The sequence below is a fragment of the Octopus bimaculoides genome, chromosome 2, assembly GCF_046866305.1.
Source record: "Octopus bimaculoides isolate indiv1 chromosome 2, ASM4686630v1, whole genome shotgun sequence".
Classification (NCBI taxonomy): domain Eukaryota; kingdom Metazoa; phylum Mollusca; class Cephalopoda; order Octopoda; family Octopodidae; genus Octopus; species Octopus bimaculoides.
Genome location: NC_142929.1, coordinates 187,283,065 through 187,307,882, shown reverse-complemented (window position 1 = coordinate 187,307,882; position 24,818 = coordinate 187,283,065). Strand labels below are relative to the sequence as shown.

The following is a 24,818-nucleotide window of genomic DNA, read 5'->3' as shown; positions in this document are numbered from 1 at the left end:
AGAGTTTCTACTGTTGGATGCCCTTCCTAACGCCAACCACTCCGCGAGTGTAGTGGGTGCTTTTACATGCCACCGGCACGAAGGCCAGTCAGGCAGTACTGGCAACGGCCACGCTCAAAATGGTGTATTTTATGTGCCACCCGCACAGGAGCCAGTTCGGCGGCACTGGCAACGATCTCACTCGAATGTCTTTACACATGCCATCTGGCACAAGTGCCAGGAAGGCGATGCTGGGCACAGGTGCCATGACGATTTCTCTTTCACTTGCCCCAACAGGTCTTCGCAAACCTAGTTTCGTGTCCAATGAAGGAGACGATGTTGGCATGGGTGCCAGTCGTCAAATTTAATTCGATTTCGATTTCACTTGCCTCAACACGTCTTCGCAAGTGGAGTTTAGTGTCCAATGAAAGAAGGTATGCATAAGTGGACTGGCTGAGGCCTTAGATTTAGGTCTCACTTGGCTTGCTTATAATAATTCTTTCTATTATAATCAGAAGGCCTGAAATTTTGTGGAAAATGGTTAATCAATTACATTGACCCTAATGCTCAACTGGTGTTTATTCTATTGACCCTGAATGGATGAAAGCCAAAGTCAACATTGGTGGCATTTGAACTTAGAATGTAAAGCCAGAAGAAATATTGTTAAACATTTTGTCCAGCATGGTAATGACTGTGCCAGCTTGTCACCTTGACTACACTTACAATGACAAAATGACAATAATAAATAAGAGCACTCAGAGAGCACAAACATCTGCCAAAGCAACACCAACGTCCTCGCAATGATTAGCCAGAGGTGATTTTTAAAATGAGAATATCTGAAATTAACTCAACTGCTCTCACAAACGAGAATACTAAAAATGAACCTGACCACTCTCAAAAATTAAGTAAAAAAAAAACAAAAATAATCCAGAATCCTTGTCCAGTACTGGATTGATCCCAAAATCTAATCAGTTTGTGCCAGTCACGAGGGCAAACGTCCCTGAAAATTTCATCCAAATCCATGCAGCAGTTCTTGAGATATCTTGTCCACGGACAAACAAACAAACACTAACTAGACTACCCATGACCCGTTGGGTCTCTGGGAAGTCTGAGTTTCCAAACAACGGAGTTTTGCTTTGTGGGTTTTTTTTTTTTTCTTTTTCATGTTATTTTGCGTGCTTTCAATGAATGTGACATCAAAATCACATGTAAATGGCTCCTTTCCTTGGAAAAGGAAAGATTTGGCTGCTATTTCTTGCACACCCCGCTACCACACAACAGATATTTTGGGTCCTTTATTGCAAATAGCTGTTACATGGCAGCAGGGCATGCTAGAAATAGCAGCCAAATCTTTGGAGGTGAGATACGTTGAATGCACTCAAAAGAAACCTATGGAAAAAAAACTACTTCACACCAAGGTAACGAACTATTTTACGAAATATTTACTGTATTTTTAAAGTCATTTTCACTTTAAAATGTTTTGGCTATCATAATGTGTCTAATGGAAAGGCTAGAGTTTCTTCCCTTTCAGGGTGAAGTTATTTTTGGAGTATTTTCCCATTATGCACCGTTTTGGGTATTTATACCCCAAAACTCCGAATATCTCAATAACTGCTGGTCCGATTTACGCGAAACTTTGTTTCATTCACATTTCAGGGGTACTTTACTTTCAAAGTATTTTCCTATTATGTGGCAGTTTGGCTGTGTAACATTGCAAGCAAGTAGGATTGAACTTCACTTTTAATAGTATATAGATAATTGATAATTAACAGCATTTTCTATGGCCTGTATTGTAAAGCACTGAGGATTGAGCAATAGATAAAAATAAATGAAATTTATAGCACAAGATTTTTTTTTATTTCCAACAGGCACAGAAGCTAACCCATGCCAGCATGGGAGGCTGACAATAAAATGATGATAATGATAATGGTGAATTTTACTATTGACTAAAAGTATTATTGTAGTACAAGTTTTTACAAACACACACAATATGTATAATTGTTAAATGTAAACTAACTTGTTGCCTGTTGTGTTCCATTGAGCATGCTGTGTTGGCTGTAACATGTACTTTACTAATACAGAAATCTATTGTTTGTGTGTCTGTATTTGTTCCCCCAACATCGCTTGACAACCAATACTGGTGCATTTACGTCCCCGTCAATTAGCGGTTCAGCAAAAGTGACCGATAGAATAAGTACTAGGCTTACAAAGAATAAGTCCTGGGGTTGATTTGCTCGACTAAAGGCGGTGCTCCAGCATGGCCGCAGTCAAATGACCGAAACAAATAAAAGAATAAAAGAATGCTGTTCTATAGATCAGATCAACTGGAACCTCCATCATCATAACTGACAGAGTGTCAAACAGATCCTGTTGAATCATTCAACCCATTACCAACATGGAAAGCAGACATTAAATGATGATGATATACAATGGGCTTCTTTCAGTTTCTGTCTACCAAATACATTCACAAGGCTTTAATAGAAGACACTTTTACGAGGTGCCACTCAGTGGGATTGAACCTGAAACTACATGTTTCGAAAGCAAGTTCCTTAACCACACAGCTATACCTGAACCTCACAGCCTTGCCTGGTCCTTACTTGACATTATCTTTGCGAGTTAACTATATATATATACTAGTGATAATGGCAGTGGTGGAGGTAGTGTCAGCGTAGTTATATAAATACAAGAGATATTAAGAATTCAGGCTGAGAGCCAATAGATTCATTACATAGAACAATGAGAAAGCATGTATGGCACCAGGTATCATAATATTTCATCCCTCTCACCCCCACCTCTCTCTCTCTTTATGTATATATATACATATATATATATATATATATATATATATATATATATATATATATATATATATATATATATATATATATGTAGAATACTCGAACATGAACAATAACATAACAACAAGAGGACATGCACATGAAATGTATAAGTTCAATGCTTGGTAAAGGTGGAAAAAAGATATATATATATACACACACACACACACACACGTATCTTTTATCCTTTACTGGTTTTAGTCATTTGACTGGCCATGCTGGGGCACTGTCTTGAAGAGTTTCAGACGAACAAATCAACCCTAGGATTTATTATTTCTTTAAGCTTAGTACTTATTCTATCGGTCACTTTTGCCAAACTAAGTTACAGGGACGTGACCACACCACCACTAGTTGTCAAGCAGTGGTGCGGGACAAACACACACATAAATGTATATATATATATGACGGGCTTCTCTCAGTTTCCGTCTAACAAATTCATTCACAAGGTTTTGGTCAGCCCGAGGCTATGGTAGAATATACTTGCCCAAGACACCACACAGTGGGATTGAACCTGGAACTATGTAGTTGGGAAGCAAGCTTCGTACCATGCAGCCATGCCAATATTTATTTGTATATATATATATATATATATATGCATAATTCTGTCTGACCCATGCAAGCATGGAAAAGTGAACTTTAAATGATGATGATACACACACACACACACAGATGTGTGTGAGTGGGTGGAGCGTTGAAAAGTTCCTGGTTTTGGGTAAAAGAAAGTACAAGAGGATCAATTAATTATGATTTTATTCAGCATATTCTCCCTCTCAGAGTCATATATTTATTGCAGCAGTCCTTCAGTTTTTCTAAGCCCTGTAAAAGAACTTGGAAAGTTGGGCCTCCAACCCGGCCTTTTGCAACACCCTCAAGGACAGGAACTCTTCAGCACCCCATCATGCATATATATATATATATATATAAAATTATTCAATATTAACAATTTTGTATTAGAAAACTAATAGAATTAATACAGGGCTGTAATAAGAAGTGCTCAAACTATAACTTTGTATGTATATATATATATATATATATATACACACACACACATGTAGTTGGGTCCTTCCTGTTTTTATGTGTATGCATGTATGATGTATATATCTGTATGTGTGTGTGCACGTGCATGCACACACGCGCACATGCATACATACATACATATCTATATTTTTCTTTATAACCTTATGACTTTCACACTCCAGAGAGGTGACCTAGATATATAATTTAAAAAGATGAGAAATATCTCTTTGTCTGAATGCGTCCGGCAGCAACTTTGGGCAAATTCCAGAGTAACAGGTTACTAGATCAGTCAAAATAAATTATATATATATATATACATATATATATATAATATATATATATATATATATATATATATATATATATATATATAGCAGGTGTGGATATATATATATATATATATATATATATATGTTCACAGGTGTTTGATTACGTTAGCAGAACAAAAGTATATGCGTATATACGTCATATGTTTGGAAGTGTTCTTTTATGTGTGTATATGTATACACACACACATATCCACAAATATACATATAAATACACCTGTGTTTACACTTGCACATGCATTTGATTCTTTATAGTCTAAATTTTTTTTTTTTCGTACATCCCCATATGTAACAAGATATATCTAGTTTGTTACCCTGACATAAACCAAGCACCACTTCCTCTTTCACACACGAGTGCTTGTGATTGAATCTGAAGCCACAACTGGGCACAGTAAACTTTTTAAGGAGTTTACAACTAACACGAATTTGTGATCAGTCCCACTACACAACACCTTGGTTGTCTTTCACCATAGAAGTGTGAATGAATTTTGTTAGATGGAAATTGTATGGAAGCCTTTGAGTGCTTTTAGCAAAAATACACTTTGTTGCAAGTATTTAGTCTTGGTCTTCAGATTGTTGATGCTCGGTTGATTTATTTTCTATCCTAACAAGCTGAATATCTTTTTGCATGAAAATGCAGATGTGTTATGTAAAAATAACCCAGAACTAGTATCAGACACATAGGTGGAGTTTTTATACCATTAAACTGAAGTACGTTTGAGCAATGTGCAGAAAATCTTATGTATAAAACACAGAACTGGAATTAGAAATAGAAGGAATGTGGAGAATATTGGCAACATTTATGTCTATTATAATAGGAATTGTGGGTAATATTGGTACAGAAACACCATCAAAATAATTTTAACACTTTCCTTACTACACATGATATATATATTCTTTTACTTGTTTCAGTCATTTGACTGTGGCCATGCTGGAGCACTGCCTTTAGTCAAGCAAATCGACCCCAGGACTTATTCATTGTAGGCCTAGTACTTACTCTATCGGTCTCTTTGCTGAACCACTAAGTTACGGGGACGTAAACACACCAGCATCGGTTGTCAAGCGATGTTGGGGGGACAAACACAGACGCACAAACATATACACACACATACATACATATATATATATATGTGTGTGTGTATATATACACACACACACACACACACACACACACACACATTCACATATATTCACAGAGTTGAAATGCTGTTTGATTTATTTTTTTCTGCATACAATTTTCATCATCCCACTACCAAGTATGACATCACCCCTTCCTTCTTTCCTTAATCATCTATCACCCCTTCCTTTCTCATTCATAAACACAAGAGTATTATTATAGTAGATTGTCTCAGTAACCACGGGAGCTATAAAAAGAATACAAAGTCCAGCATCACCACCGGATCATTCTACACATCTGTGTAATTTTTCGTGCACTTCCACCCAGCCGTTTGACTGTGAATCCCAAGACAAGAAAGAATCGCCCATGTCAAATTTATATGTATTGATGTATGTATGCCTGTGTATATGTGAGATAATAGTTTCACTTTACCAGTTTCAGTATTAATAGTGAGACTATTAAACTGGAAGTATCTCACATTACAATAGAGATGTTATGGAGTAAAGAATGTTTGCCAACATAACATAGCACTCCTGGTTTAGGACGAATGTTGCTGTAATTTAGCCCCAGGAGACATCGTCTCCAGCTGGCTATACAACACGATCTGTGTTCTTATATTTTGAACAAGGGAATCTAGCACCCCCACTCAGCTCAAAACGATATCTGTGTATTGCAATTTCTGGGTTATTTCTCTTCATCAGCACAGAATAATTGCATGGGTTGGACGATTTGACTGAGGACTGGTGAAAACCAGATGGCTACACTAGGCTCCAATCTGATTTGGCAGTTTCTACAGCTGGATGCACTTCCTAACACCAACCACTCAGAGAGTGTAGTGGGTGCTTTTACGTGACACCGGCACGAAGGCCAGTGCCACCGGCACAGGAGCCAGTCCAGTGGGACTGGCAACGAACTCGCTCGAATGTCTTTTCACGTGCCACTGGCACAAGTGCCAGGAAGGCGACGTTGGTAACGGTCATGCTCAAATGGTGCTATATATAAATATATATATGCATGGACAGAATGGTGTGAAGGAGAGATAAATTGATGATGAGGGGCCAGAATATATTCACAAGGCAGTATATCTAAGAGCATGCAACCCCTTCTTACTTAGGCATCATAACTTATGATTCAGGAGGGAGGAGGAGTAGTATACTAGTCAACACGGCTTTCAGTCATTGCCTTCATCAGATGTAGCATCTTGACTCCCTTGTCCCAGATCTTCCTCAGTCTCCTTCTTCCATTCACTTTGTACTCTCTGCATGTTACACACTACAACTGATTCCTCTTATAGCCAGTTTGTTCCTCAGTTCATTTGTACTTTGTCCTTCATGCACATGAACATGCACATCTAGTGAATCATGCTTGCTTCACTTCTTTCAAGCCTTCACATGTTTTCCAACCTCGAGGCTCACATCACACTGTTATGCACCACTACACTTCACACATGAAGGCGCAATGGCCCAGTGGTTAGGGCAGCGGACTCGTGGTCATAGGATCACGGTTTCGATTCCCAGACCAGGCATTGTGAGTGTTTATTGAGCGAAAACACCTAAAGCTCCACGAGACTCCAGCAGGGGATGGTGGCGAACCCTGCTGTACTCTCTTACCACAACTTTCTCTCACTCTTACTTCCTGCTTCTCTTGGGCCTGTAATTCAAAGGGTCAGCCTTGCCACACTGTGTCACGCTGAATATACCCGAGAATTACGTTAAGGGTACACGTGTCTGTGGAGTGCTCAGCCACTTGCACGTTAATTTCACGAGCAGGCTGTTCCGTTGATCGGATCAACTGGAACCCTCGATGTCGTAAGCGACGGAGTGCCAACATCATCAACTTCACACATAAGCATCATACAGTTTGTCCTTGATCTTGAAAGCTATGCCCTTTGTTACCAGCAAAGCTAATAGCCCCCTGAATTTTCTCCAACCCATTTTTATTCTAGCAATCACACTTTCTGATCATTCACCTTCACTGGTAATTTGATCACATAGGTATAAAAAGCTATCAACCAGTTCTAGAAAGCCATTTGGACATTTTAGAGAATCTATTTCCTGAGCATTCTAAATGATAACTGCTTCAGTGCACTTGCTGCATTTGAAATCTACCTTCCCTGTTAACCTGCCTTTAATTTCACTATGCATTTTGTCTGTACCTTTAATTCTACTACGCATTTTATGTATCCACACCTTATAAAATTCCTTTCCTGCAGGTAGGGCACGGCCATTTCCCTAATGCCACCAGCCTGTAATGTTCAGGAACTAAGATTTTCACTTTCATGCTATTTTCTTCTTCTCATTCATTTTTTTGTCAACCATACCTTAAATGTAATTTATCCTGCCCAACTGGTCACTTCTAAAATTCACTATTATGTTATTTTGTTAACTTTTCTCTTCTTTTCTTTCTTTCTTCTTTCCTTTCTTTTCTTTTTTGTTCTTTCTTTCTTCTCATTAAACACTCACAGATTATTGTCTTGAGACTAAGCAGGCTGACATTCCGTCTGCTAAACCCCTCCCTCTTCCTCAATTTGTCTTTTGTTTTTGCTTTAGCTTCAAACTTAAAGTCTCTATGAGCAACATCATGTTTCTACCCACCCAACTTACCTTACACTTCCACTCCACCAAGAGTCATGTATATGTGCATATGTGTATTTGTGTATACCCTTGTCTTGACATCAAGAGAGGGTTGTAAATGAGCATCACTGTCAAACAAGTGAGGTTGTTTGTTTCTAGACTTCCATAAAAAAAACATTTCTGACCATGGGGAATATTATCTTGCTTGGAAGCAGGTGAGGGCTACATCCAGCCGCCACAGAAAATCTGCCTCAATAAACTCCATCTGAACCATGTCTGCATGGAAAAGTGGACAGTAAATGATAATGATATGCATGAGGGGTTGCTGAAAGGTTCCTGGCTTTGGGTATAAGAAAATACAGGAGGATCAATTAATTATGATTTCATTCAACATATTCCCCTCTCAGATTCACACACATATTGCAGTGGTCCTTCAGTTTTTCTAAGCCCTGTAAAACTAGGAACTTTTCAGTACCTCTTCATAAAGACATACACTGATGTAATTCATCTATATCTATATTCAGTCCTTATATACTTATATAATGCATGTATATAAACTATCTATCAACTTGTAGTAATACCAGCAAAGCACCTGTACATTCGCAACACAGTTATAACAATGACAGCATCGACAACATATTGTTCATTTAAACCAAGATTTCGTTAGTGCTTCTCTTTAATTCCATCCTTTTTTTCTTCCAGGTTTGCCCATCTCAACTCCGGCCACAACTGTGAACAAAGTCTGTGCTTCTGGTATGAAGTCTGTTATGATGGCTGCCCAGAGTTTAATGTGTGGACATCAGGTAGGGTTTAGAGTTTGTAAGTTATACATCTGATGATGTTGCCATTATAGTAATAATGTGTTATATATCTACAAAAAATAGATTTGTCTAAGATGATATACCCAAGGGAGTTGAAGAACTTGTCTACCCACCTTAATGCTAACAACCTTGGCTAACAGCCTTAATGCTACATTAATCATTGTATTGATTACAAATGGTGATGATTACTACTACTACTACTACTACATCCACTACTGCTATTAGTTGTTTTTATTATAGGTGCAGGTGTGGCTGTGTGGTCAGAAGATTGCTTCCCAACCAAATGGTTTCGAGTTCAGTCCCATTGCATGTCACCTTGGACAAGTGTTTTCTACTGTAGCCCCAGGCCAACCAAAAACTTGTGAGTGGATTTGGTACATGGAAAGAAACCTGGGCCAATTTGTGTTTGTGTGTGTGTGAGTGACTGTCCTCCTGCCTTGACATTGCTTGATAGTTGTAAATGCAAACAGTGTCCTTCATTTCCAATTTTCTATGAAATATTACCTTACTTGGCAAAAGGTGAGGATTGGTGACAGGAAGAGAATCTGGCCACAGAGAATCTGGCCACAGAGAATCTGGCCACAGAGAATCTGCCCTATGCAAGCATGGAAAAATGAACATTACAAATAGTGGTGATGATGATATTTAAGCTATTTGATGTCAGAATCAGTTGACAGCTAAACAAAATGTATTGTGGGATTAACTAAATCCCATAATACATTTTGTTTGGTTGTCAACTTAGATTCTATGTTCAAATCATGGTAGGATTAACTTTGAAGTACCAGTCAAGTATGGGAAGGGGGCTCTCCCTTATAATTTGAAACCAGTGCGTTGCAGAATCGACAGAGTGCTGGTCAAAAAGTACCCTGTAGTATTTAGTTGCATCTCATTACATTCTGAGTTCAAATCTCATTGAGGTCAACTTTGCATTTCATCTTTTCACGGTCAACAAAATAAAGTACAGATCAAGCACTGGAGTTGTTGTAATCACTTACCCACTCACCTCAAAATTACTGACTTTTTAACCTAATTTAGAAACATTCATTTTATTTATTTCAACTGCTTTGTGTACATTTCTACAGCACCCTACTAGGTGTTCCCCTGAATTCCTGCAGTTTGCAACATTGTTTATTGGAGTATGTAGAATTGTGCTTGTGGAGGCGCAATGGCCCAGTGGTTAGGGCAGCAGACTCGCGGTCATAGGATCGCGGTTTTGATTCCCAGACCCGGTCTTGTCAGTGTTTATTGACCGAAAATACCTAAAAGCTCCACAAGGCTCTGGCAGGGGATGGTAGCGAACCCTGCTGTACTCTTTCACCACAACTTTCTCTCACTCTTACTTCCTGCTTCTCTTGTGCCTGTAATTCAAAGGGTCAGCCTTGTCACACTGTGTCACGCTGAATATCCCCGAGAACTACGTTAAGGGTACACGTGTGTCTGTGGAGTGCTCAGCCACTTGCACGTTAATTTCACGAGCAGGCTGTTCCGTTGATCGGATCAACTGGAACCCTCGATGTCGTAAGCGACGGAGTGCCAACAGAATTGTGCTTGTATGCTGCATCTGTTTTGTTGTGGGGTCTGGTTTGTTGTTACTAGTGTTATTTTAATGTATCATCTCTGTTGTGCAGAGTAAATATAATGCAAGTTGTGTTATTTTGTTGGGTAGCAATCAAGGGTTGGACCAGTGCAAAGTATTCAAATACTTTGACAGCACCATTTCAGATAATGCACAACTGGACCAGGAAATCACATACAGAATGAACAGAGCTAGTGCTAAATTTGGCAGGCTACAGGAGAGGTTGTGGGAAAATAGGCATATTTCTTTATGGGTCAAATGTAAGGTATCCCAAACTAATAGTGCTTTCTTTTCTGTTGTATGAAACTGAAACCTGGACAGTGTATAAAGCTCAAGTAGACAAGTTGCATACATATATGTTGAGACAGCTGCTGCAGATTATGAATATTACTCTGTTTGACAAGATCAGGAATGAAAGGATCCTACAGAATGCTCGTCTACCTTCTCCTATGATGTGTTTTAGTGGGCAGTTACTTTGTATAATAGTAGTTCTCAACTTTTTGTTGTTTAGTTACCCCTTTCACTGAATGGCATTTTACAAACACTCTTTCCTCATTTGTTTAAAAAAAAACAAATACATGAGATTATTTTGATCAAACAGAAGCTAATTTTGCATAATGATTTATTATACAAATTTTCTTTTTGTACCCCATCCAGTGTGTCTTTTTTTTTTGTTTTTGTTTTTGTTTTTAGATATTTGCATGAACTAGTGCTTCCTATATTAAATTATTAGGAAAATTATTAAAGAAAGTAATGCCTTATATAACAAAATTATATTTGGCCTTGACACATTATCAGTCATGTTTCCACTCAGATGACACAATGTCCTATTTCTATTGTAATGCCAACAAAAGATTTGTTGCTTTTTAAATATGCTCAAAACAAAAATATTGTACCTGGTTTAGATATCTTATTTCTAAGAGAACTCACATCTCTAAACATTTGGTGCCCCTATTGCATCCCTTGAACATTTGCTGCCCATTTGTGAGCTCACAATGCACCACCACCACCACATCAAGTGATTTGGTTAGCAGAATCATTAGGGCATTGGAAAAAAACACAGTATTTCTTTTGACTCTTTACATTCTGAGTTCAAATCTCTTTATCTTTTACCTTCCTGAGTCAATAAAATAAAACACAAGTACTTCGGTCTATGATATTAACTAGCACCCATCCCCCGATTTGCTTACCCTGTACCTAAATCAGTTACAGTTGTTGTTGTTGTTGTTACTACTACTACTACTACTACTATTATTATTATTATATGAAGAGCACAATGCGATTGCAATAGATATTTTATTGGTTGAACAATATTTCAACAGCAAGCCTGTCTTTGTCGCATTAAAAACGAAAAGTGATAAAAATTCAAAATTATAGAAATTCAAATCTAAATTATGAACAAGAGCAATCAGCATCTACATGTTGATATTTGATGCAAGGCTGTCGTCCGCTATAACTTTTTCATGTTTGCATGTTTCCAGAAATGAGAAATGGCTTTTGTTTTTAGCACCAAAAACAAGTTTTTTAACTGATAGAAATATCAATTTCTTATTTTCTGATTCATATTTGAATTTCTATAATCTTGAATTTTTAACACTTTTCATTTTGAATTCAACAAAGACAGGCTTGCTGTCTAAATATCATTCAACCAATAACATATCTATTGCAATCACATCACGCTCTTCATCTTGTCTGTTTACCTTTGTGAAGAGTTATGTCAATCCTTTTAGAATATTATTATTGTTACTATTCTAGTCAAGTTCTTGAGATTATCTTAGTGGCGACACCTTTTATTAGTATTTGAGGTCGTGTGTCAGTTTAAGAAATCATGATTTTTATAAAAAAAAAATTGTTTTCATTTTCTTCAGGAAGTCATGATTGCCGGTGGAATGGAAAGTATGTCAAATGTACCACTTTATATGCTACGATCTGGCACTCCTTATGGAGGGGTTAAGCTCTTAGTAAGTCACCAAATATTTCTTTGTCTTTGCCCAATATCATTTACCTTTACATGACTATAAAACCATTACACTCCTACTGAGGCTTTGTCCATACCACTTTCACTTACCTCTGTACTAGCTACCATCTGACCTATCTTAACTGTAGCCACCCTCTGTTATCATCACTTGTCCATCGTACAATGACTTACTTTTACTTAGCTACCATCCACTGTCATCTCTTGTCCTCACCACCATCATCTATCTCTATTGTAGCTATTTTCTTCATTTAAAGTAAAACTCATATTTCTGAGGATTTTGCCCAATAAACTAAGTACTAGTTGTAGTAACGCCGTGCGCGTGCGTGGAATTCAACATCCAAGCGTTCCCGCTTTATTCTTTCTCTTTCTCGCCTGGCCGGCATGGAGCATGGATGTGTCAAGCTGTCTCTCTCCATCTTTCGAACTCACGCCAGACAGCTCACATTTACAGTCCGACGTCTCAGCAACCATGCTCTCACACACAGAAGGCGTCTCAACAACCAAGATTAAAGCTGCATATTTTCCACCATGAATAAATATTGTTGTGTTGATAGTTTGGAGTTCTGCGTTCCGTTCATTCTAATTTAATATAGGAAATTGGGTGTACACCTAATGGTGTATAACCAATTTCCTACAAAGTAAAATAATCACTAACCAGGTTAAGTACTCTCTCTCTCTCTCTCTAACATACAATGGAAGGTACCTCTGATTAATGATGGAAGGTACCTCTGATTAATGATGGACGGTACCTCTGATTAATGATGGAAGGTACCTCTGATTAATGATGGAAGGTCCATGCAGCTAAATTTCCCTCAATCATACGTATGGTCTCACCTGCCATATCTTTGATCATAGGTTTACAGGTCAGGGATGAACTGGGGCTAAACATCAGCAGCACCCAGAATAACAAGATCAGTTTGGTTGGGATTCACCACGGTTTATTGCTCTATTGCCTCTATCAGTGGCAGAGCAGATGAAGTCATATGCATCAAAGTAACTATGCCTTTAGGCCTAACCAAGTTGCTAGAAGACAAGATAAGTGTTGATAAATAAGTTAAGAGCAGATGTACTGAATGGTGAATGCAAAAGATTCTCAATTAGCTGAAATTGCCCTTTTAGTTGGAAATAGAAAATAATGACTTTCTGGTTATTGTTAGAGGCTCTCCAAAGAAAAGCGGAGGTAATTTCAAGAAATTAAGACATATTTCAATATTATTAGACCTCATCAGCAAAATATAGTCTACTCCAGAGCTTTTATCAAATATATATTGCATCTATCACTACACACCACATATGTATTATAAGTCCTAATTTCTTTTCAACATAACTACATCTTTAAATCTCACAATTAAGCTACTGATGGGGTCTGTAGATTTGAATTGTTTTAATCATTCAACTGTAATCAGGTTTGATGCCTTATTCAGCATGATCCTTCACTTAGTTATGTCCCTTGTTCAATTTGATCCCTTGTTCAATTTGATCCTTCTTTTAGTTTATGTTATTTATGCAATTTCTATTTCACTTTAACTTTTCTATTTTGTATTTTCTAGGATGGAATTGTTTTTGATGGATTAACTGATGCCTATGATCACATCCATATGGTAAGTCACAGCTTAATATTGATTTCAAATTTTGGTACAAGACCAGCAAGTTCAGAGGAGGGTTTAAGTTGATTACATTGGTCCCAGTGCTCAACTGGTACTCTTTTTATCAACCCTGCTAAGCATTTTACTTTGCAGGCTAACATTTTCTGCCAGTTCACTGCATAGGTTAATATTAAGCTCTGTCTCTGTCTGAATATAAATTCCTCTTACATTTTTCACAGAGACCTTGTTCACGCTCAACCTTTCCAGCTTCCACCAAAAATATAGATCCTCTAAGTGCAAGAGAAACTCATAGAAAACATTGCAATGTAGCAAAATCACCTCAGTCACATTCAATAACCCCAAAGCAGAAGCTTAACCCTTTAGCATTTGAACTGGCCTTATCCGGCCAAAATATTCTACATGTTTTATGTTCAAATTGGCCAAATCCGGTTTCTAACAGCTATCATACAATGTCATACTAGAAGTAAACAATCGCTTCATTGAAATCTCAAAGTTCCAAGATAATGAATGATTAATTCAAAAGAATGGGAATAAATAAGTATTATATTTAACAGAATAATCCGAATGCTAAAGGGTTAAACATCTCAAGAAACTGTCTTACAATTAGAGAGCTTCTATATAGTCACTCAAACTGCTAGAATTAGCAGCTAAATTTCCATGAACTTATACACCATGGTCTTAACTCTTTTGGTATTGACCCATTTGTTAATGCTTTTGGTTCCATGATACAATCTTCCTATTTTAAGGTGATCTAAATTAAAATCTCTCATTCAAATCTTATGTTAATTTATGTTCCAAACACAAACTTAATAATGACAAAGCTATTTACTAAATTCTTCATTATTTTCAAATTTATTTGAAATAAAAGCAGTGTATTGCAACAGAAATATAGAAACAAAAGGTAGAAACATATTAGAAAATGCTGTGTTCTAAATACCCTTCAAAAGATGGCATAGTTACAGATGAAATGGCTTTAATTATAAGTTTGCAGGAACAGGATGACCAGAGTCTAGACTTATTACTGTACTATATTCCTTCTCCTTACACAGCTGAAATTTTCATTATGATCATACTGCCTTCATACAGCTGAAATTGTACCCAAAATGCTGGGGGATTCTATTGGGTGACATTTTTCATTAATTAAAATGTTCTTCTTTGTTTGAGAAAGTAAACAAAAACCTAGCAGTTACTGTTCACAATTCTCAAGGGGAAGGGGAAATAATAATTTCAAGAAATAAAGAAGTAATTTTACTGGACTAATTTACATGCTCACAGGAAAATCTGATCTTTATTTAGAGACAAGGGGACAACTAGGAACATGTTTGGGTCTCATTAGAAAGACCTGTACACAGTACATATACACTATTTACCTGAGTAAAGATCACATAGTAATACAGTGCACCCATCACGCGCACTCACTACAAATTTTATCCCATTGTGTTTAGCTGCTTTGCCACAAGTAAGCTCAAGCTCAGAATTTCATGGCTGTGAAGCAAACTTCTTAATCATTCTGCTATACTGTAAAAGAGTAAAGACCCTCTTCGGTCATGAATCATCATCATCATCATCGTCGTTTAACGTCCGCTTTCCATGCTAGCATGGATTGGACTATGGAACTGCACCTAGAAAGTTCTCCTCCAGACAAGGTTGTTTATAGAAGACCAGCAGTCACCCTGCATACCAGTCTCCAAGGGAAAGGCAAAGGCCGATACAGCTTGGCACCAGTGATGTTACAACTCATTTCTACAGCTGAATGAACTGGAACAACATGAAATAAAGTGTCTTGCTCAAGAAGATAACACACAGCCCACTCTGGGGATCAAACTCACTATTTCATGGGGTTAGCCTGATGCTCTAACCACTAAGCCATGCACCTTCATTCTACTCAGTATATAATTCACATATAGTGAATATGTTTATTAGCCAGTAACACACTAGACAAAATGCTTAACAACATTTCATTTGCTTTCCATTCTGAGTTCAAATGCTGCTGTCATCAGCTTTGCTTTTCATCCTTTCAGGGTCATTGAAATAATTACTAGTCAAGTACTGGGGTCAATGTAATCAACTTACCCCCTCCTCCGAAATTTCAGGCCTTGTGCCTGTAGTAGACAGGATTATTAGACAAAGTTGCCATTCATACATGCTTCTCGTTTACTAACAGATTTGAATCACTCTGTGAATCTGTTCGTGTATGTGTATGTATGTAGGCTTGTGCATGTGTGGATGTTTATGTCTATATGAGCGTAAGTGTATGTTTATGTATATTTTTATGTATGCTTTTGTGTGTTTTCAATCTGTGTGTGTGTGGGTAAGCTGTTAGCTCCTGCAAGAAAAGTCCCACTTCCAAGAAAGAAGACATCACAGAAAGGACGACTGCCAGATTCAAGAAGAGTTATTCAGAACTTGGTTCCTGGAGATCACCAAGTTGGGGTGAGAAGGATATTGACACAAACATGGACTGGCAACAGCAGCTGCAAAAGCAATTAGTGGTGGTTCTCCCATTTAAACAGCAGAAGTATGTGACTTTATCTGTGGTTGTGCATTGGTGCATTTCTGAGTATGTAATATCTGTGATTGTGTGTGTACGTGAGAGAGGCTTTATGCCTGTATGTGAACATATGTATGTGTATGTATTTGTGTGTTTGCATGGTTGTATGTTTGTATGAGCTCAGTCTTAAGCTCAGCAGTCTGTGTCACTTGTTATTTTCAATGGTTGACTTCCTTTGTAGGGAAACTGTGCTGAGGACACTGCTAAAAAATATGACATCTCACGTGCAGAACAAGATGAACATGCTGTTATGAGTTACAAACGTAGTCAGAAGGCTTGTGATGAGGGTATCTTGGCAGCTGAAATTACACCTGTTCAGATACCAAAGAAAAAAGGTATGACATAGTTATTCTCTATTATGCTACTTCACCCTTCACACCCATCAAATTAATTGATTACATCACTGCCCAAAGAGACTATCATGCTACACCTCTCACAACATGTCCTGTCTATCACACTACATCTCCACATATATCCTCGCAACACGTCCTGTCTATCACACTAGCCATACAACATGTCCTATCTACAACATTACACTACCATACATGTACTATGACACAACAGCACAACACAAGATACCCAGACTACCACACTGCATCCTGCACAACATATCCTCACATGTCCTTAGTACAATATTCATTTCATAATTTAGCCAAAGGATGGATAAAGCTCATGATATCTGTGGTTGTCTCAGTCATGTAGAAAGATGTGGTTTGCTGCCTTCTGACTTGATTCACACTTCCTCCCTGCCTCCAGAGACACTAACTAGGTTCTCTTCTAAGATTTTTGTTCAACAGCAACCTTCTACTGCAAAATACTCTTCTACATATTACCTCCAAAGGACATGGAATTATCCAGTAAAATTCAAAGCCAAGAACACTCCAAGGCCTTGAACAGTGTTTTTTTTTTCCAGGAATACAGTCAATATTATTGACTTATTCTTAACCTCCACCTCTTCCAGATTCAGTGCTACACCATGACCACCACCACCATCACACAATTTATACCACCTCTAGGAACACCAAACCTTTGCTTCCAAATCTTTTATTTCACCATTAATAATAAATTTCTTTTATTTACTAGGAGAAACAGTAACCATATCTAAAGATGAAGAGTTGCATAAAATGAAACTAGACAAAGTCCCCAGTCTCAGACCAGTGTTCCAAAAGGCAGAAGGTAAACTTTACTTACACCATATATACACTATACATGACCGTTTATCAACAATACTGATCATGCTATTTTAACAATATCAGTAGCACTATTAACACTCTACATGACCAGTGTATTAACAATAGAGATGACTCTGTATTAATACTGATGTCAACTATATTAACACTGCACATGACACTGTATTAGCATTGCAGATGACATACAAGTAACAAGGTCGCCCAGTGGAATAGCACTGTAGATCAGAGCTACTCAAAGTGGTGGTCTACAGACCGGCACCAGTCTGCAAGCCATCAGCTGGCAGTACGAGGTGAGTTTCCAGGAAAGAAAGAAACATTATAAAATGCTTATGTAATATTGTATTATTTGTTTACAAAATAAATATAAGACAAAAAAATTGTCAGCTTTTATTATATTCATTATTTATATTGTTTCCGGTATAAATTAATATTAACAAGAAATATTACCAGTCCCTGGCACATTGGAAAAAAAAAACTGTCGGTACACCACATCAGATAGTTTGAGAAGCACTGCTGTAGATAACACTGTAAATAACATTGTATAAGCAATGCAATGCCTATTGTATTAGCACTGCAGTTGACAGTATATTAACATATGACACTGTGTAAGTACTGTAAATATCACTGTATAAGCAATGCAATGCCTATTGTATTAGCACTGCAGTTGACAGTATATTAACATATGACACTGTGTAAGTACTGTAAATATCACTGTATAAGCAATGCAATGCCTATTGTATTAGCACTGCAGTTGACAGTATATTAACATATGACACTGTGTAAGTACTGTACAGATGACTGTATTAAGAGTGCTTATGACTATTAATACTGCCGGTAACCACTGTATTGATACAGTTGCTGGGAGCCACTGTATTAACACTGCAGATGATACTGTGTTAGTAGTACAGATAACAATATGTTAGTACTGTATGTTACCTTAAATTAGTATTGTGGATATTAAACTAATTCTTCTAATGATTTAGTTCTGCTGCATATAACACTACACTGCTACCCCTGACCATTGCCATATTGGTACTCTCTATAACATTATTTTTCTCCTCAGGTACCGTGACTGTAGCTAACTCCAGTAAATTAGATGATGGTGCTGCTGCTATGGTTCTCATGACAGCACAGGCAGCCGACAGGTTAAAGGTGAAACCACTGGCTCGAATTGTTGGTAAGACTTTCTTCATTTACTAATACATCTGTGCAACACATAATTACATCTCCTCATTATTGTTGTTGTGGTTATTGTTTAGCCTCAAGTCAACCCAGATCCAACAAACTTATGACCAAAATTATTCTGATCATGACCATTCCACGTTTTTGTATAGAATGAATGAATTTGACAGTTAGGTATGATGCTCATAATGTTAGGGTTTGAGGTTGCATTTGTGGAAAAGAGGTTGGTCCCATATGTCAAATCAAGAGTGTCATAAAAAGTACAATTTATCTGGAGATCTTGTAGAACACTTTGCATGTAACACACCTTCCATTTTACAATGGTAGTGTATGCATTCCATTGTGGTATTGGCACTAGGGAAATAGCTTTGTACCTTATAAGAGGAAAGAGTCCTCATTATTCTCTTGCCTCTGTTCCTTCAGGGAAAACCTACCAAGAAGGTAGTAGAAGAAAAAATAATGATAATATAATATATAAAAGAGTAAAACATCAACTGAAAGACGACAAAGGAACACAGAAAAATCATGCACAAGACGTGGTCATACTCATCCCTTATCTACACACACACACACACACACACACACACACACACACACACACACACACACACACACACACAGTGGACTTCTGCAAAGCGCCTATCTACCAAATACCATTCACAAGGCATTGGTCAGCTTGGGGCTATGGTAGAAGTCACTTGTAGGGTAGTATTGAACTTGGGCAACATGACTATAAAGCAAATGTTTCAACCATGTTCCTAAGGTTGTTGTTTTATTATTGTTTTTGTTACTGTGTATGACTGATGTGTATTGAAATCAACACGGAATATCTTATTGGCTTGACTTATCCCTATACATTCAGGTTTTGCTGATGCTGCCAAGAACCCAATTGATTTCCCGACAGCCCCAGCTGTAGCCATGGAGAAGGTAACATTTTTCACTCATTTACTTCATAACTGAGGTTTTATCTTCAGATCAACCCTTTAGCATTTAAACTGCCTATGTCAGACCCAGATATTTCTCATGTTTTATATTCAAACTGGCCAGATCTGACCTTTCACACCTATCCTACAATGTCATTCTAAAAAATAAGCAATCATATCATTGAAATCTTAAAGTTATGAGATAATGCATAATTAATTCAAACCAATTTGCATGAATATGCATTACATTTGACAGAGTAATCTGAAAGCTAAGCAGTTAATTTTTTCTTCTGTCACCAATGAGGACATAACCCTAACCCTAACCCTAACCTTGTACATAGACCAGCCATGATCACCTTTTCCACAAGACTATTCCCATCCTGTTGCAGACAGACCACGTTATAATAATAAAGTGATGAGGAAGTCATCATCTTCATCATTTTAACGTCAGCTTTTCCATGCCCACACAGCTTCATGGAACTTGTTGAAGCAGATTTTTCTATGACCAGATGCCCTTCCTGTCACCAACCCACACTGTTTCCAAATAAGGTTATGCCTCCTGGAGCTAGACCTGTTTTCATGGAACATTAGAAATGATGGATACCAGTTATATGACAGTGATGCTTGTTTACAATTATCATGTGATGTCAAGACAAAGAGACACCTGCACACACACACACACATGCATACAATGAGCTTCTTTCGGTCTCCGTCTACTAAATCCCTTTGGTCAACCTGGGACTATAGTAGAAGACACTTGCTCAAGATGTCATACATTGGAACTGAATCTGAAACCATGTACTTGAGAAGCAAACTTCTTGACCACACAGCTATGCTAAAACTTAGTTCAACGCCTGACTTTGCTGACCTCATCCTTGAACCTATGGCTGGTTCTATCATTAACTGACTCCCAACTTGAACCAATGACTCGTCCCATTATTAATTCACTCCCTTGTAAACATTTTCTTTTTTTTAGTATTTTACATATTTGGAAGCCACTGAACTAGTGACCACATAATGATCAGTTCAAAATATATAAAAGTTCAACCATTGTATGGTATAATGAGGCAATATATATAACTTTGTTTATTTCAGTCTAACAGGATCCACTACAATTTTATATTTGAGCGTAACCGATGTCAAAAAATATACATGTGTCTAAATATACAAAAGCCATTCCACCATTTTTGTGTGGAGCAATGATCAGAAAATGGATACCACACACACACACACACACACACACAATGGATGTCTCCTTTATATTTCTGCTACCCACTCATTGAAGAATTAGTAGCAGAATCTGTTTTCAACAATGGAGTAATGTTGAAGCAATCAATACCTTGCCCAGCGACAATACAATAGCTATAATTTGAATCAGTTTGATTTCTGATCATGAGGTGTCTTATTTCTGAATATATATGTAGGACCAGGCTTGATTTGAAATGACAACCTTCATTTCTAAATTATAAATAATAATATTTTTATTCAGCAAGTCACAACACGACCATTTGACCTCAGTAATGGCATTATTATCTATTATTTAGAAACAAAAGTTTCTAGTCTAGATCAAGTCTGGGATAATGCACAACATCGAAGAATGAGACACACCTTGATGATAATCAGAGATCAAACTGGTTGAATGTAGGTGTAAATAATGAAAACTTGTTCATATTTAAAGATGAGTTTAACAGAATGAAAAATTATAATCTAACCAATGGCAAATTATCTCAGACAGTTTGAGAATAGTTAAGACAATAGTAAGATCTGAAAGTATCATCATGTGGTCAGTAGGCCAGTAAGCTTAATTTTGCAAATTTATTGTTTGTTTTTCAGCTTTTGGCCCAGTTTGGTAAGAATGTATCTGACATATCAATGTGGGAAATAAATGAAGCATTCAGTGTGGTTGTATTGGCCTGCAACAAATTGATGGGTCTTGATCCTGCCAAAGTGAACATTCATGGTGGTGCTGTTAGTTTGGGCCACCCAATCGGGTAAGAAACAAACTTTTCTTTCTTCTTCACCCTCACAATTTATTTACCACACAAATTGACCTTCATATGTTTCCTTTAGAGATACTCTTAAGTGTGTAAGCTATTGTTGATGTATAAACTCCTTGTTCTCCTTGATATGTCAACATTGTTTGACATAGTTTCATTTCTGTCCTTTATTTTATTAGTTCACCTAAGAATCAAGGAAACTGTCCATAGTCTTTGTAGTTCTTCTGTATGTATGAAGCTTATTTAGGTTTCCTTTATACAGAGAGTATGTTTGATGTCTCATCAAACATATTTATAATGTATTCTCGCTATGTGCAGTGCATTTGCTGTAGATGATGTATTAGATCACCAGCTCATTTCATACTGCTGCTGCTACTACTACTACTACTACAATGGCTTCCATTTTATCCAACCTCTTGGACTGCTTTTATGTTGATGTTCTCCTTGCAGACATCAGCTTTCAGTTGAAGCTTAACATCAACCACATCACTCTCACAAGTCCTGGAGACCCATGGAGCTCACGAGCACAGTCCCTTCTTCTTGGCTGACTTCATTAAGATACACATAGAAACATGATGCAATGCATCAGAGTGTGTGTCACAGCCAGACTTGGTACTTAAACATTTTGGCCAATTTTCCTTCTGCTGCTCTTTCGGTGCCCCATCACCACCACCACCACCACCTATTGTCTGTTGTTCTTACAGACATCAACCTACAGAATTTCAACTATATCAGTCTCACCATGATGGCAGGGCTTGAAACAGCTTTAAGCATTACCTTCTTTGAACTTAATAATCATTATTATAATAACAGTTTCTGGGTTTGGCACAAGGCCAGCAGGTTTTAAAGGAATGTGTTAACTGATTAAATCGAACCCAGTACTTGATTGGTAATTTATATCATCAACCCTAGCGAAATGAAAGACAATGTTGATCTCAGCAGGATTTGAACTCAGAACATAAAGAATTGCAACAAATACTATTAAGCACATTGACCTGTGCTCTAATGATTCTGTCAAATTTCCACCCTAATAATAATAATAATAATAATTGTTTCTGATTTAGGCACAAGAGTAGCAATTTTGAGGGGAGAAGTTTAATTAATTACATTGATCTTGGAAAAATACTGCAAGACATTTTTATTTGGCAATCTAACAATTCTATCAATCAAATACCCTAATAATAATAATGATGATGGTTTCAAATTTTGCTGCAAGGGCAGCCACTCTGAGGGAGGGGATGAGTTGAATACATCAACCCCAGTGTATCAATGGTACTTAATTTATCAACCCTGAAAGGATGAAAGGCAAAGTTGACCTTGGCAGAATTTGAACTCAGAACATAGCGACAGGTGAAATACTGCTAAACATCTCGTCCAGTGTGCTAACGATTCTGCCAGCTCCCCACCTTAAATAATAATAATAATAATTTAATTTTAATTTTAGAAGAAGACCAGTAGTTTTGAAGGGTAAGTTGACTACATTGACCCCAGTGTTCAACTGGTACTTATTTTATCAACCCCAAAAGGATGAAACACAAAGTTGACCTCAATGGCATTTGAACTCAGAACAAAGAACTACAAGAAATGCTGCTAAGCATTCTGTCCAACACACTAACAATCCTACAAACTCACTGCCTATAATAATAATAATCTTTTCTACTATAGGCACAGGGCCTGAAATTTGGGGGAGGGGGATAATCGATTACATCGACCCCAGTACTCAACTGGTACTTATTTCATCAACCCTGAAAGGATGAAAAGTAAAGTCAACCTTGGCAGAATTTGAACTCAGAACATAAGGTCAGATGAAATGCAATAATAATAATAATAATAATAATATAATAATAATGGTTTCAAATTTTGCCACAAGGGCAGCCATTTTGGGGGAAGGGATATGTCGATTACCTTGACCCCAGTATTTCATTGGTACTTAATTTATTGACCCCAAAAGGATGAAAGGCAAAGTCAACCTTGGCAGAATTTGAACACAGAACATAGCAACAGGTGAAATACCACTAAGCATTTGGCTGTTCTAGAAACAGCTGTAAGAGACTCTATATGCTTATATTCTCTGTCTAAATTAAATTTTATTTTGAGTGATGCCAAATATTTTGCTTTTGCATTTTTTATTTTAATCTGTATCCACCCGCTCAAGGAGAAGCCATTTCTAGCCACCTTTGATAGGCAGTCTCAACATCACAAACACTACATGTGTTTTGGTGGTAAACCAAACTGAGCACTCATAGTACATAGCTATTACATTACATCAGTTAACAAAAACTCCTTGTATATTACCTATATATATATATGTGTGTGTGTATATATATATATATATATATATAAATTTGGATTTTTATCCCTAATATTATTATATATATATCATCGTTTAACGTCTGCTAGCATGGAAAGCGGGCGTTAAACAATGATATATATATAATAATATCAGGGATAAAAATCCAAATTTACAGGTAAAAACTCAATTAAATGCAATTTATCAAAAATTAAAATTAAATTAAGTTTCACAGTATAAAATATATAAATACATAGTTTTAGAGAAAAGAACCAAAGTTCATGAACTCATTCATGAAAATCCAGTCACGTATAGAAAAATTAATAAGTAAATGCACGATAAATAAGTATAATATAATACAAAGTAAAATCATAAGAAATATGATAATAATAATAATAATAATAATAATAATTATCTTCATTATCTTATGATTTTTACTTTGTATTATATTATACTTATTTATCGTGCATTTACTTAATTTTTCTATATGTGACTGGATTTTCATGAATGAATTCATGAACTTTGGTTCTTTTCTCTAAAACTATATATTTATATATATAGGTAGGTACTGTAAATTTTAGAGGTAATACTTGATAAGTGTAAGCACTTATATATGCCGGATAGTGGCAGAGGTGAAAGAATATATTAAGCGTAAATTGAGATGATGAAGATATATGAGAGAGAGAGAGAGTGATGTGCTGTGTATGAAATATGTATATATGCATACATAGGTATATTTACATGTCAAGCCGTATTCTTTGTGTGTGTGTGCATGCACGCACACGTGCACACCGTTACTAATTCTATTGTTGAGATTCAGAATAATGCACAACTCTGGCTGTAAAAATGTTATA

At 36.9% G+C, this 24,818-nt stretch overlaps 1 protein-coding gene across 4 annotated transcripts in view; it reads left to right on the top strand.

The window, feature by feature from the left end:
- Window positions 1-24,818, top strand: part of LOC106875380 (acetyl-CoA acetyltransferase A, mitochondrial) — a 75,150-nt gene that overhangs the window by 48,869 nt on the left and 1,463 nt on the right. For all 4 annotated transcript variants that reach the window (XM_089348190.1, XM_052965780.2, XM_014923483.3 and 1 more), the window contains 8 exons: window positions 8,552-8,652; window positions 12,115-12,207; window positions 13,775-13,825; window positions 16,564-16,717; window positions 17,466-17,558; window positions 18,636-18,749; window positions 19,617-19,681; window positions 21,511-21,668. In XM_089348190.1, the coding sequence (XP_089204316.1) occupies window positions 8,552-8,652; window positions 12,115-12,207; window positions 13,775-13,825; window positions 16,564-16,717; window positions 17,466-17,558; window positions 18,636-18,749; window positions 19,617-19,681; window positions 21,511-21,668 (829 nt within the window). The remainder of the gene's footprint in view (window positions 1-8,551; window positions 8,653-12,114; window positions 12,208-13,774; window positions 13,826-16,563; window positions 16,718-17,465; window positions 17,559-18,635; window positions 18,750-19,616; window positions 19,682-21,510; window positions 21,669-24,818) is intronic.